Raw genomic sequence first — 15697 nt, 5'->3', positions numbered from 1 at the left:
TAAGAAAATTGAACAATATATGGACAGGTATATAAATTTAAAAATAAAAAAGACTGTAGACTTGCCCATGAGTTCTTGGGCCGCTGATAAAAAGCTGCACACTCTTGCAACTGTATGCAATACCTCGTTCTATTTGCATCCAGTCGTCTTCGTCTTTTATATGCAGGCTAGGGTCGCTTTAAAAGAAGGTGATATGGAGAAGGCCTCTGTGCATTTGAAGGATATGAAAAAATATGCCACATTGATTTCGAGAATAGATATAAAGAAGAATGCCATGTCTTTAATCAAGATTATAGAAAACGAGATAAACCCCCCAAACACAACAGGTATCTATAAATTGCGACTAATATAATCCACTTCTCACCGCCAATCTCTCTTCTATTTCACAACAGTTAAATGTTACATTATAATATAATTTAAAGATTGGAATGTGTTTATTAATGAATTCAATACTGAGTTTAACCATGTGTTTATTAATAGTAAGGAATCGAAGTCAGAAGTTTGGAGATCTCATTAAGTATTAGGTTCACTTCTAGACACTACAAATGATATAAAGTATAGAATTATTTTAGCAAATGTAGCATTTAATAATTTTAATAACATGTGGCTAGTGAAAAATATTTATATGGATCTGAAGCTTAAATTGTATGATGTATTAGTGGTGTCTATGTTGTTATATAATTGTAATAGTTGGTCGGCTCCTTAAGGTATCATGAGAAAAATCGATACTTGTCATAATTCCCACCTAAGAATAAATATAAAATATCCCAGACGGATTAGTAATAACAAACTGTACGAGGTAACAAGTGTTAGACCTTTATCTGAAATAATGTAAAAGTTGAGGTGGTTTATGCTTGGTAATATATTAAGAATGAGCGAGGATACTCCTGTATATTGTGCTTTAGTATTTCCTGTTGTACATTCTAATCAATTAAAGGGTCGCACAGGAAAGCACCAAAATAATCTGTTAAGAACACATATGGAGATTTAACGTCTAGAAATGTACACATGTGTAACTCTAACGATTTAGATTATTTGCTTGAGATTGCTAGTAACAGAAATTTGTGGAAAATGTTTTTTTTTTCCGTTAATGTTTTAAAGAAATCTATTATTATTTGTATACGCGTAAGATAGACTTTATCAGAGTTTGTAAACTCAATGATTATTGAGATTTTACGAATTTTTGGAATAAAGTGATATATATATATATATGTTCTGGAGATTAGACGTAAATAACTTTCTCGAAGACAGATGCGTAATTTAAGTAAACTCTATTTATTTTTGTTCTTTCTTTCGCCGGGGTTTTAACAACAACCCTGAATCTCGCTCAACACTACGCCCTCTCTCTTGACGTGACCTTCACAAAATCAAAACAAATGCTGCCCTCTATAATCTAAAAATTCTAACTAGCTATCTCAAAAACATCCTTCCCTTCCTTGACAAACTAATGTCAAAAAAACTAACTAACTTTAACATAAATTAGTCCTTTCTGTGTTTAACAAAATTTAAACATATGCAATACCAAATCAAACGTTAAAACTAAGTGTTCTTGTTCGAGATTATTAAATCATTCTCAGAACTATAATAAAATACTGTACTAACAGTTAAAGATGATATTACTAAACCTGGTGTAAAAATATCAACTATCTAATTACTACTAGTGTACTTCTACATCCATCATGCTGTGTGATTTAACTTCAAAATGACTACTGTACCACATTTATTTCTTATTTGGTTTTAGTTATTGCATGCTTTACTGTATATTTATATTTTCTATGTTTGAATATGTATTAAAAGTTATATTATCTTCATTATTTCACACAGTTAACATATAATCATGTAGTCAAGCATAGTTTATATTAAGAGTTCAAATGTCAGCAATTGTCAAAAAGACCAGCAAAGTAAACTTTATTCGTTGATACACTCTAATGGACATAACTTCACTACCGGCCGAGTTACAGTTCCATTCTGAGTCTTTACTCCAGCTACCCGCACATGCCCGTCGTCCCCAGGAAAGACTTCTCTATTTTACCAAGTGGCCACTTGCCTCTCGCGGTGTCTGGATTATAGACCAACACTATGTCTCCCACCTTAATGTTCTTATGAGAAATGTTCCACTTTTATCTAGTGGTCAATGCAGGAAGATATTCTTTAATCCATCGGTGCCAGAAGTGCCGTACTAGTTCTTGTACTCGTCTCCAACGTTTTTTTGAGATTAAAGTTTGTTTTATCAATGCTTTTAGGAGCAAAAATTCCTCCTACCTGGCCATGAATAAAATGATTTGGCGTCAAAGGGATTATGTCATTAGGATTTGCTGACTGGTATGTTAACGGCCGTGAATTAACAAGTCCTTCTACTCCTGTTACTGCGCTGATTAACTCCTCATCTGTTATATAGGCATCCCCCAAAAATTACCTTTATCGCTCGCTTAGTTGTCTTTATCATCACTTTATGTACTCCACTAAAGTGGGGCGCACCTGGAGGATTCAATCCCCACTTAACTCCATGGGCGGCAGTTTGGTCTTTGATTCTATTTTCATCCAGGTCTCTCAACTCATTTAGCTCGTTATTTGCACCCACAAAATTGGTCCCATTGTCAGATAACACGTTTTCTGGCATACCTCTTCTTGATGCCATTCGAAAAAAATGCATTAAGAAAGGACTCTGTATGTAGGCTCCAAGTCATTTCTAAATGTACTGCTCGTACTTCCAGGCAGGTAAATAAACAGAGATATCTCTTTACTCTGGCTCGTCCTCTTCCCTGCACGGTAATGATGGGTCCACCAAAGTCCACTGAAATATGTGTAAAAGCACGCAGTGACCCTCCCAGTCGATACTTTGGAAGTGGTGCCATCTTTGGTTGTACTGGTTTGGCATTTCTTCTTTTACATTCATTGCATTCCCGTTCCCAACCTCTGATTGCTTCTCGTTCTGACAAAATCCAATATTTTCCTGAGAGTTGGGAGAGAACATAATTTGTTCCAGAGTGTAATGCCAGCTGATGTGCATTCTTGATTATTAGTTTGGTGATATGTTGTGTCTTTGGTAAAATGATCGGGTACCTTGTCTCACAGGCAATACACTCATATTTTAGTCTCCCATCACAGCGTAGAATGCCATCTGTATCGAGGATTGGGTTCAGTGGTTGTAACTTTGATCCCATAGGAATTGGTTTATCACTTTTTAGTGCTTCTATTTCTTCTCCAAAACATAGATTTTGTGCTGACATAATTAGTCTGTGTTGTGCTTTTACAATTTCCTCTGAAGTTAGTGGGCCAATTTCACGATAACCGGCTGGCAATTTGCAGTTCTGTAGATAACGAACGAATAACTGTTGCATATACTCTGCTCAGTCTAATCCAACTAGAGAAACTTGCGGGGTCAAGTCGACTTTCTCTTTCTTGTTTTGGTTCAACGAAGAATGCAAGTTCCTCATTTTTGTCTTTGTATGAACGTTTCATTTCAGAATTTTCTTTAATCTTCAATGTGATCTTGTTTGATGGTCATTCTGTTTTTTTCTAGAAACAAGAATTTAGGTCCCTTCCACCACTTTTCTTCTCTGATCAGGTCTGGGCATAGGCGTAGATCCCGGGGGGATGGGGGATATATCCACCCAATATTTGACAAGGGGGGATGGTCAATTGTATCATCCCCCCAATATTTTGACTATGTATGGGATAAAATGGAGCTTTACACACTTCAAAAGACTGTCACAGAAATAATTTGCACTGTCTTATGCGCTTACAAAGATGAAAATTAGCATAATGTATTAATGTTGATAACAACATTATTTTATCTGGTACCAATCTAAGCTCTTCTTTCCTTATATGTTAGATGTGCTTGCAAAGAGAGCCACGTTTCACATTGAAGGGTGTGTACGACATCAGTAATGTTATATCAATTCCAAGAATGTTTAAGGTTATATCGGTTGATGAGGAATTTATTGATTAGGCTTATAACAGCAAATTGCATCAATTTATTTTGCAAAAACAAGGTTTCTAGCTTCAGAGGGGGAACATCTCCTGTCCGTACAAGGGCACACATTGGCGCTAACACCAGGCGCGTAACAGGGGTCTTGGGTCAGAGTGGGTATATTTTTTTTTAATTTTTTATTTCAACCATCCTTAAAGAGGGTAACCCTTCTAGTTTAGCCCAGTAGGTTAACTGACATTCAGGGGTCCTCTTTAATAAAATTAAAGAACAGTACAAACAACATCATCACAACATAATAATAATAATAATAATAATAATAATAATAATAATAATAATAATAATAAGAATAAGAATAAGAATAAGAATAAGAATAAGAATAAGAATAAGAATAAGAATAAGAATAAGAATAAGAATAATAATAATAATAATACATACATACAATCCTCATTTCCCGGTTAGTAATTTACCATACCCACTCCCCATATAGAAAACAATACGACATAGGGCTTTAATATCTTATTTATAATATAGGCTACACACGTGTGTTTGAAACTAAATATAAGCATTTTCATCATGGTTGTATTTATTACAAACACTTTCTTTCACCATCTACACACATTGAGGCCCTTCTTTTAGGTTAAAATATTTTTGTGTTTTTAATTTTAATTTCGTCTGAATTGATGAAAACTATCTAAAATGTGCAATTTATAGAGGAAATTGGCCTACCGTAACAAGAAATGCGCGCCAAGAATTTGAGAATTTTAGGCACTTTCTGAGGATGCATTTGTCAAGGAGTGGAGATAGATTTCCAAAGATGGATATTTTCCCCTTGTCCCCCAGTGTTTTTAATTCTAATTTAGTTGGAATTGATCAAAACTCCCTAAAATGTGCAATTTGTAGAGGAAATTGGGCCATGTTAACAAGAAATGCGCGCAAAATTTGAGGTTTTTAGGCAATTTTAGGGGATGAAATGGCATTTATAGAGGGGTGGGGAAGATTTTTCAAAGATAGATATTTTCTCCTTGTCCCCCAGTGGTTACGCCATCGGGCAGAATAGATCAAAGGAGTTATGACAGTTTTTGAAGTGGAGAAGGGGTTGCATGGGTGTTGTGAGTCTGGTCATTATGATATCTTCCTTTTTATTCTTGTCTATATTTTTCTCTTCTCTTTTTCTTTCCTTTTCCTTTCCTCTTCTTTCTCTTTCCCTCCCTCCCCCTCTTTCTTTTTTCTTATTACCTAGCCCGGTACGACAGCTTGGTTGGCCCGGTAAAAACCGTCAGGGGAGGGGCAATTTCCCCTCCCCCCGCGCCTGTTACGACACTGGCTAACACGCCAATCATCAATGAAAAATATTTTTCTACGCCACTGGGTCTGGGACATTTAGACCTTTTGTTAGTAATTTTGCTGGATTCTCTTTAGTTTGTATGTGTCTCCACTGGGCCGGTTCAGTCCCTTCCTGAATTGCTCCAACTCGGTTTGCCACAAAGGATTTAAATTTTCTACTCATACCCCTTATCCAGTACAAGGTGTCCATACTGTCAGACCACATAGTCTATAGTTGTCTGTCAATTTGTTGGGCCTCTCCTATCTTCTGTGCCAACCTGAGTCCCAATACGGCAGCCATTAGCTGCAACCTCGGAATACTGACAGCTTTTAATGGGGCTACTCGAGATTTTGACGCCACAAGTGCACATGAGATAGTCCCATCTAGATAAGTATACTGTACATATGCACAAGATCCGTATTCCTTTTCCGATGTATCACAAAATACATGTAGCTATAAATGACTGGTTGGTCGGTCATTTTTTAGGCAACGTGGAATTCGTAGAGCTGTCAGATACTGGAGACCCTTAAACCACTGTTCTACCTTGCATGCAAGGCTTAACTCTAGTGGTTCGTCCCATTCGTGTCCTTGTATCCATATTTCCTGAAGTAAAATCTATGCAATAATTAGGTTCGGTGCCAAAAGCCCAAGAGGATCAAACAATGTAGCGATCCATTTTAAAAAGGATCTTTTTGTCCAGGTGGTCATTTCCGCTACTGTAGGATTTATCTTGAAAGTAAAATAATCGTCTTTAGGAGTCCATCGATTGCCAAGAGTTTTTACTTGCGGCAGATCTCTTTTGTCTAGATCTACCTCAGCTGGGCAGTCTTCCTGTGAAATTTTCTTTAGAATTTCTGTCTTGTTTGACAGCCACTTTCTTGTATGCATACCAGCCCGCTTCAAGAGCTGTGACAACTCCTCATATAGTTGTATCCCTGCATCAATATATGTTGTGGAATCCATACTATCATCCATATATGTGTTGAAAAGCATTGTTTTTAATGCATGAGGAAATTCTTCGCTGAATCGTCTGGCATGCTTCTGGGCTACATACTGAGCCATAAGTGGTGATGGGTTTATACAGAACACCACACGTTGAAATTCATATGTATCTGGTGTGCGTGTTATATCATTCTCTCGCCAAAGAATTCGATGGTATGGACGGTCTTCTATCTGTAGCTGAATTTGAAGGTTCATTTCTGAAATATCACACATGATGGCTATTGGATTTTGACGAAATCTCAAGTGTACGCTTGATCATTCTGAAGTTTTGGTCCAGCCCAGATATAGTCATTCAAGCATTTGCCGTGTGTTCGTGCTGCTGCATCAAACACAATTCTAATCTTCGTGGTTTGTTTTTCTGGGTGCAGAATGGGAAAATGAGGCAGATACCATGTATTTAGAGGGGTATCCTCTTCTGGTGACACTTTGCAGATATATCCTTTTTCCTGATATTTCTGGATTATTTCATCAAATGCTTTTGCAAGGTGTGGCGATCTCAGCAGCCTCTTTTCCGTATTTTGTAGTCTTTGTTCCGCTAAGTGATAGCTGTTCGGCATTTTATGCAGCTTTCTTTCATCTTTCCATGGAATGCCTATGCTGTATCTGCCATTTTCATAAGCCAGTGATCTTTCAGACATTTGTAATGTTGCTTTTTTCTCTTGCTTGATTGTGTAGTTGTTTTCAAGTGTCTCAGGTGTGTCCCAGTATCGACGGATTAAATTGCTTATTTCATCACTTGGTTTTGTGAAGTTTGTTTGTGCCCTCTTTTGCGGAGAGCCAATACTGACTTTACCAATGCATGTCCATCCAAGTGGAGTTAATCTGGTTATTGGTTCTCCAGGATATCCTCTTATCTCATGTATCGAATACATGAGTTCTGCTTGGTCTGCCCCTATTAGATAAGTCCACATGATTTCTGTTTGTCCCTATTTCAGTGAACGGAATGTTTTCAAGATGCTTCCGGGAGTGTTTTTCAATACTCCAATTAACTGCCTGCATGTTTCCCGTCACCTTTTCTGTCGTGTAGGCCCATATCGTTTTCCTTGTTTTACCATCAAGAATACCGACACTGAATTCGACCAATGAACTTTCCAACATTTCCTGAACTCCGTTTAAAGCATTAACTCTCAACTGCTCCGCCTCTCCTTCAAGCCCTAGTTCTGCTGCTATGTCTGAATTTAAATAGCTTTTTCTGCTAGCTTCATCAAGAAGAGTATTTACTTTATTTGTTTTTTCCCTTTACATACTAATACTGATACCGTCCTGAGAGCGACAAATTCACTGTTATGACACGCCATCGTTGTCGTGGCTGGAGGAGTAGTACTGGAGGTTGTAAGGTCATTGCTACTTTTCCTTAAATTGTTAGCTGCCAGTCTGGAAGCTTGGTTGTATTCCGGATCATGGAAGAGGCGATAATGTTTTCTGCGGCACCTCTTGCGTGTCCGCCACTCAAACAGCAAAAACATGCCTTTGCTTCTTTTACTTTACTCCATCGTTGGTTCACGTCCAGTTCCTTAAACACTTCACAGGCATAAAGTGCATGTCTTTCTCCAAAAACAACACATTTCCTCCAACTGTACTGACCTTTGTTGTTTTCTGTATATGTTGTGAATGTCCTGATATTTTGATCTCCCCTACCAATTCCAGCGACTGCTTCACAAGCTGTTGTCAAAAACCGGGCTTCCTGGTTAATGAATTGTCTCAATGATTTGGTGTTCCGAATGTAACCATTGTCAAATACCAAACAATGATACTGGGAAAGTAGTGATTTATTCAATTTTATTTAAGTGTGATGTATAGCGAGCAGCTCTCAAGCTCGTGACTGTTGTCAGTTTCTTCCAAGTTTAGTGCTAATACATCCAGTAGCTCTGCAAACTTTTCCAAGTCCTTTTCATTACCTTCTTGTATCGGCTTAAAATTCAAACCTGAGCATTATTTGTCTTGGTTGTCCCCCATACTTGCGCTCCAATCTCTATTCGCTACTACATATGTCTTTCACCATCAGCAACTTATATTCAGCAGTAGCATTTGAATTATCCACACATGCTATAAACGCAGACTTCCATGATTCATAATTTCTCTTATCCCCCTCAAATTGGGTATCCGTACTCTTGTCAATAATCTGGAAGCATCATTTTAAACTATCGTTGGCCTGCCACTGGTGTTCACTACACTACTAGACGTCAACCCTGGTGCATACTTTGGAGGTGCATTGCTTATGTGTGGTGAAGAGGTGTTATAAGGATTATCTGGTATTCAATTCAATTCAACATTTATTTACTTCCTTTTTGAATCAGACAAATATATTACAATTGATTTAAAAATGCAGGAAAGGAAGAAGGCAAGAACCCGAGAAGATAATGAAAACCAATCTCGTGAAGGGACAGCCTGAAATGAGAGAAAAAATGAGATTAACAAAAGAGACAAAAAGACAAAACAGGACAGAAAGGGACAAAAAACAATACATTCAAAACAAGTCGAAGACAGACCGACAGACCGCGCGAAATGTAGCAACCAAGTGGAGATGGAGGAAATTGAATAAATGTTAAAAATTAGTAGTCAGAAGTTAAGAGTTTTTGAATTGGTTAGTAAAAATGTTAATGGAAGATGCATTTATATTTATTAAGTGTGAGGGTAACGAATTCCAAAGTTTGGAGCCCGAAAATCTGATGTTGTGCTGGAAGTCATTGGTTCTATGTTTGGGTATACGGATATTAGCACAGTTACGTGTGCTGTAATTATGAAAGGAATAACTGGATTTAAAAGTGTTACAGAAGGGACAAGGTAAGAGACCATGGTAGGAGGAGTACATAAAAAGACCTTGCTGAGGGGTATCTGTTTGCCTGTGCATATTGTCCAACATTGGCTGGTGAAATATGCTGTGGTTCGCTAACCCATGGTGTAGAATTGGTGACATGTGACATACCTAGTGCTTGAAGGTCGTAGCCGTCGGCAGGTTGAACAAAAACTGTGTTCACAGGTTGTTTTATAGTCGTTCCTGGATGTGTTGTGTATGTTGGTAATCTAGTTGGTACATCATTCACCTGGGTTCTGTGAGGGATATTATGATTCTCATGAGTTTGACCATGCAGCTCCATATAATGGTGTTTGCTGTAGTTGTTTGCAGAATGGAAAATTAGTGTGGTCCATTCTGTAGATGCTGGTGCACAGGTAGATGGAGTAAATGCATCTTGCTCTTTGACACTGCTATGTTGGCCTATTAACTTAGGCCTAGGTTCGTCTATAAGTGAGAAATTAGTGTGTTGTTTTTGGCCATGGCCCTGTACTACTCTTCATCTAGTTCGTTTGTTAATTTTTCCATTTCGTCTTCAAGTTTTGATCTAGACGTTGTTTCATGATCATAGTCTAACTCCTGTTAACTACCACTGCTACTGTCATTAAGTCTAAGAGTAGTTGGCCTAGGCCTAGTTAGTTAAAATTACCCTTTCTCGGGCTGCTAGTGCGGCTATGGTGTTTTCTACTGAATGTTATATATATTCGTATTGGTCCTCATACTCACGGGCCAGTATCTCACTCTTCTGAAAAATATCTTGATATGATTTCAATTTTGTGGACAAGAGAGTTTCAATTCTCGTAACTTGCTCCAACAATGTGAATGGGGCGACCTGTCCATCGTCAATGGATACACTGAGCACTAGGTTTGCTTCTTCAACGAGCCCCCGAATATACCTAGCTCGTTGGCCTAACTGTCTCATTAAACTGCTTACATCAGACATTTCCCGAGAACTAACCTCGCTCTGGCTACATAAAATGTTCTGGAGATTAGACGTAAATTACTTTCTCGAAGATAGTTGCGTAATTTAAGTAAACTATATTTCACTCTACATGGTTTTACAGTCGTCAGTCAAAATACAAACAGTTTTCGCAAGGACACAGTACGCATGTAGGATTAGCGAAATGCATTTTTATGAGCACTGTCTGTAATTGATACACCAACTTTTACTTCCTCTGGGCTGCTATTTTAAATTTAGAAGAGCTAAAAGTATACCAATCTTGTAAGTTCTTTTATAGTTCAGTTGACAGGGTTTAATTTTAAATCTGAGTAGGGTAACGCGCTTATGGCTTGTTTGAAGCACACAGTGAAGATAGTACCCAGTGATCACTTTTTTGGCGCTATTTATTCTATTTATGGCATACAGTTTATCCTCTTTCTCATTTTCAAACCACCCTGTGCACATTATCCAGGGACTGCATTTTTCTCCTTACTTTATTGAAAATGTATTTATCGAAATTTATAATATGTTTTAAATATATATATTGTTTAATTATTTTTTTTAATTCACGAGCCAAATTAAATTGCCCAGCGGGCAGAATTTGGCCCGCAAGAAATATATGTATTATATGCAATGAAATAAAATATGCTCGGATTGCATTATCAGTATGAAATTATCTTTTACAATCATTATTAAAATGAGTATTTTGTCATGCTCTGGATGAGCATTCAGAATTATATCAAGTTGCCTAAAAATATGCTATTTGTGGTAGGTCTTTACTGAATTATTTCTTAGCAGTTTTAATTATTCAGTACATTATAGCTTTAATTATTCAGTACATTATTGCTTAATTAAAGGTGCAAATAACGTACCAGATGATGAAATTAATATTAAAACAGCCGTTTTGATACACATTAAATGTTTAATTGTTTAGTTTCGATTTATTTTCAGTAAGTCATAATTATTCATATTGTGTATGCATGTATGATTAGAATAGAAAATTTAAAGTATGTGGTAATCCTCCAGAAACAAGCCTTCGGCCTTAAAGGGTCATCCTCGGCGTTCCATGTTTAATTCCTATAAATGGTGATGTGCGTTTATGATATATGAAAATGAGATGTAAGAAATTACATTGGAAGCAAAACATGTAACGCTTTTAAATAATAAGATAATTAATTCTAGTCAAGTGAAATGTTTTACAGGAATTAATTTAATCTTCTTGTCATATAAAGCTAAATCTATCCCACGCAGGACACTATCCCGGTATTTCTGAGTCTGGGTTTTGGGGCCGGAAGATTATTATTTACGTGGTGAATCAAATCATGATAAATAGACCTTGGTCTAAGTTATTCATACCTAACTACAGTAAAAAATTAAATTATTTCAAATTTGTTCCATATAAAAGCATCTCTTCCCTACACACCATACCTCTTTTTCCAAACACGACAAATTTTGACAAGCGACCATGTTTTCAATAAGCCCAGCAACATCAAAGGGACCACCGCTAGTCGTCTCCTATAGGAGAATGGAGCGCGTCACAAATCCAGGGTACAACCAACTATAATTAGGACAACTTATGGTGGGTAGGCCTACTATATTATATTTAGACTGGTCTGTTTGTTGCTTGAAGTCAGGTCATTCAATTTTGTTAAAAAAAGAGTGAGGCTGCGTCAGAGAAACTACAATCTGGCTTACAAACGACATATTGAGTTGTAAATTATTGGTCCGGCCAAAACCAGACCAGCCGGACCGCTTCCGACGCCCTTGATAAACCATAACGTTTTTAACGGTCGTGAATGTTATACTGTAATATAACATTTTCTGTTTGCTGGACACTTATGGCTGCTGTGGTCATACATACAAGGGAAATCTTCTACATCGTAGCGTTCATCAAGGATTCCTTCATGATGTCCCACTTACACAGTGACATGCCATTATGCAACGTTTCCATACAAATCAGTAATGGGGGCATATCTACCTATGCCCTTCTGTAAAGGTTCAGAGCAATCGAGTTTTCTATTAAAGTAATGCCCAAAGTTTAGATTGGTTTCTGTCTTTCATTTATGTAGCATGATGACGTACGTAAGAATAAATATTAGATGAAATATTGTTTTTTTTTGTCTCAATTTTCCACTAATTTTGATGTGACTTATATCATAATTTTGGATGGCTTTACTGATAACCGAAGGTATAATTATTATTAACTAATTAATTGTATGTATAACTCCATGAAGAAACCTTATCGTTTATCTAGATTACTCAGATCTTGGTGAATCACGTCGTCTGCTTGACACATCGAGATCCAGTCGTCGTCCAATGAAAACTTCTGGGCAGCTAGGTCTTTCCTATTCATTTTCTGAACATTGAGCATTTAAGTCTTCTGAGAAACTTGAAAAAAGGGTTAGCCACTAAGCAGACAAAATGCCAACTGAGGAAGTACCGATGAAGAAAACAGTGAAATCGAATAATCAAAACTCGAATGGATATAACCGCAATCTCTGCCGATTACGACCAACAAATTTTATCCTTGGATTGCTTATAGTGGGAATAACTTCAGTTGTTATTGGATTTGGCTTAGGATATGTTACTGAACCGAAACCTTTGCCTCCTCTCTACATCGATGTACCGGTTCTGTGTCCGTCCCTGGAAACCATTCCGACACCGATACCTAAATTGGAGGAAGAAAATTCAACAACAGCAACGCCGAAGACGACGCCGACAATCACTACCTTACTACTACTGAAAGTCCCGAATATACTCAAGTATGTTCAAGTAAGTACACTGTATTAATAACACCAATATTTATAATTTCCTTTGAATTATAATTATTATTATTGCTATTTTTATTAAAATATAGTTATCATACTGTTTATAATAATACTGCATTATTACTATTATTGTTATATTATTATTATTATTATTAAATATAATAACAATAATCATAACGCCTACGTTTGTTGCTGTTTTACCAATATTATTTCCTCACGATAATCATATACTCTACTGTTCCTTCTCGTTACAATACTCATTACCTCAATTTACCGACCACCAAGTGCCAAAATTCGCTTCCTTACTGATCTTGAAAAATGCCTCAACTTTTGGACTGATATTTCACTTAATGTTGTAGCCTTCGGAGACTTTAATATCAATGTACAAACAGCGTCCAATGATTATAATCACTTGAATGATCTAATGGATATATTTTCCTTATCTCAACTCATCACTTCAGCTACAAGGATTACAAGTACTTCAAAAACAACAATTGATCTCATACTTACGAGCTGCGAACACCTACATAAATATTGCTGTGTTTATACATGGGGTATAATAATCGACCACGATATCATCTATATTTGTCTGTCTGCAAAAATCACTAAAATGAATTACTACTCAAAAACGTTTCGATCATTTTACCAATGTCTGAAAAGTTTGCTCCATATGTAACAGACGTTTAAAGAAAGACTTACCCAAGTGGTTACTGAACAGAACTGATATTATTAATTTAATTCACCAAAGAGACATTTTAAAAACTAAAGCTTATAAGACTAAAAACACTACGGACTTTGACAACTATAGGAAGATTAGGAACCTGGTTACTAAAACCTGTAGAGATGCTAAGGCACAATACTATAAGTCTCACCTTCATTATTGTAAAGGCAACACTAAGGAAATTTGGAGTGGTCTCATTCCCTCTTTAAAATCTAATAGTCTTCCTCATTCCTTTTCTATCAATGGCGCTGATATTTCTGATTCACAATCTATTGCTAATTCTTTCAATTTTTCCTGTGCTAACATCGCCTCCAATATTTCTTCTCAAATTGACTCATCTTCTGTCCCTGATCCAACATATTTTCTTTATTCACATTGATGAGGAATTTGTTCTTACTGAGTTGCGGAAAGTCAATCCCAAGAAATCATCTGGTCTTGACAATATCGATGGAAGCCTCCTTAAAATTGATGCTCCTATAATCTGACCACTCCTAACATTCATTTTCAATCTTTCTCTGAAAGCTGGTTGCTTTCCGTCTTCGGAAAAGGGCTAAAAGTATTCCTATTTTCAAATCTGGCAAGAGAAATGATCTTAATAACTATCCACCTATATCTATTCTTCCCTTATGCTAAAAAATTATTGAGAAAGCAGTAGCTTCACAAATATATACCTACCTAGGTTTTAAATAAAAGTTTAAATTTAGGTCAGCTTACTAAGCTATTACTTCAGTCATAAAAAAAAACCCACACATGCTCATAAAATTGTAGGGGCACACCGCCTAAACCCGCCTTTGCACTGCTTTCGTATTTAGTTTGTTTTACCTGAAAGTTGGTCCAAAGGTGTAGGTGATGTTTCTGCCTCTCCATTTCTCTGGAACTTCTTCACCACCGAGTTCCCTGCAACAAATGAGGTACAGCTTGCTTAATATTCAATATTATATTTTTAAGTTATTGCACAATATACAAGTATCTCAATTAAAATCTTAGGTTCTTTAAGTAATAGACGAAGAGAACGTGTTTTATAGATCTGTTATTGTCTGGTCCATGTGGCATTAATTAACCAATTTATGGTGACGTCAGACACGTTGAAAAGAATGATAGGGATTAGATTACCACATTCACGTGAATAGAGAACAAACTTGTGGTCAATTGGTTACATTATGACGTTTGCCATGTATGCCAATTGTCTTCGAAAAGATACTTTTATAATTAAATAAAACTTATATAGAGTTACCATTACATTTAATTTTTTATCTTTGGCACCATGGTTTATTCACCGTACTTCATTGATCGTGTAAATGCTAAAGATGAAGGCGCAACGCAGTGATCTCAAGAATTAGCTTTGTTCACTCATGTACAAGAGTGCGAAAAGTTTCTTCTGATCGGATTTGAATTCCCAACAAAACCCCAAATAATCCGATTGGTTAAGGCGTCTGTTGAATAAAAGAACAGAAGGCCCTGGACTCGAATCCTGGTTTGAGAAATCTTTTTCACACTCGTAGATTCCTTTTTTGTAATAAAAAAAAAAAATAATTATAGCATTACTACAAGACATATTTAGAGTTTATTTGTATATTGTGCCATGATCATAATTCGTACTTTGTACATTCAATCGTCTTGCAGTACTACCGTTAAAATATAACGTTGAACGTTAGAGAAAAGGTATAAAGTTGTATCTGCGACTGTGAAAGTAAGTGTGCGAGAGTGACGCTGGGTGTATATCTACTTCTAGTAAGATTACTTGTGGCGTCCCGCAAGGGACAAAGCTATGCCCTGTGCTATTCTTGGTGCTCATTAATGATGCATGTGTTGGAAGCTGCAGAAGGTGGAAATACGTAGACGACCTCACCCTGGGAGAGGTTGTTTATAAAGGAGCAAGACCCTCAATGCAGGAGATGTTTAATGATCTTAATAATTGGTGCAATGAGAACAACATGACTCCGAAGCCTTCTAAGTGTCATATAATGACTGTACATTTTTTGAAAGATGCCAGTGTTAATGTAGAGTGCCCCATTTTCAATTTAAATAGCACAAACATTGATGTAGTTGAGCATATGAAATTGCTTGGTGTCATAATCCAATGTAATTTGAAGTGGGACCTTAACACCCAAGATTGTCTCACGGGCATCAAGAAGACTGTTTTGTGTATACTAAAGAAAGCAAACGTTGTTCTTGATGACCTACTCACTGTTTATGCTTCCTACATTAGGCCCA

The 15697-nt window shown here is 36.7% G+C and overlaps 1 protein-coding gene across 1 annotated transcript; it reads right to left on the bottom strand.

Annotated features, from left to right (window-relative positions):
* Positions 1-2597: 2597 nt before the first annotated feature.
* On the bottom strand, positions 2598-3341 carry LOC117106725. The gene has a single exon (XM_033248138.1). The coding sequence runs from the start codon at positions 3339-3341 to the stop codon at positions 2598-2600; it is 744 nt and encodes a 247-aa protein (XP_033104029.1).
* Positions 3342-15697: the final 12356 nt, after the last annotated feature.

The sequence above is a fragment of the Anneissia japonica genome, unplaced genomic scaffold (genome assembly GCF_011630105.1).
Source record: "Anneissia japonica isolate Jap-2015-1 unplaced genomic scaffold, ASM1163010v1 scaffold287705_len1045735_cov187, whole genome shotgun sequence".
Lineage (NCBI taxonomy): Eukaryota > Metazoa > Echinodermata > Crinoidea > Comatulida > Comatulidae > Anneissia > Anneissia japonica.
This window is presented reverse-complemented; position numbering and strand designations above follow the sequence as displayed.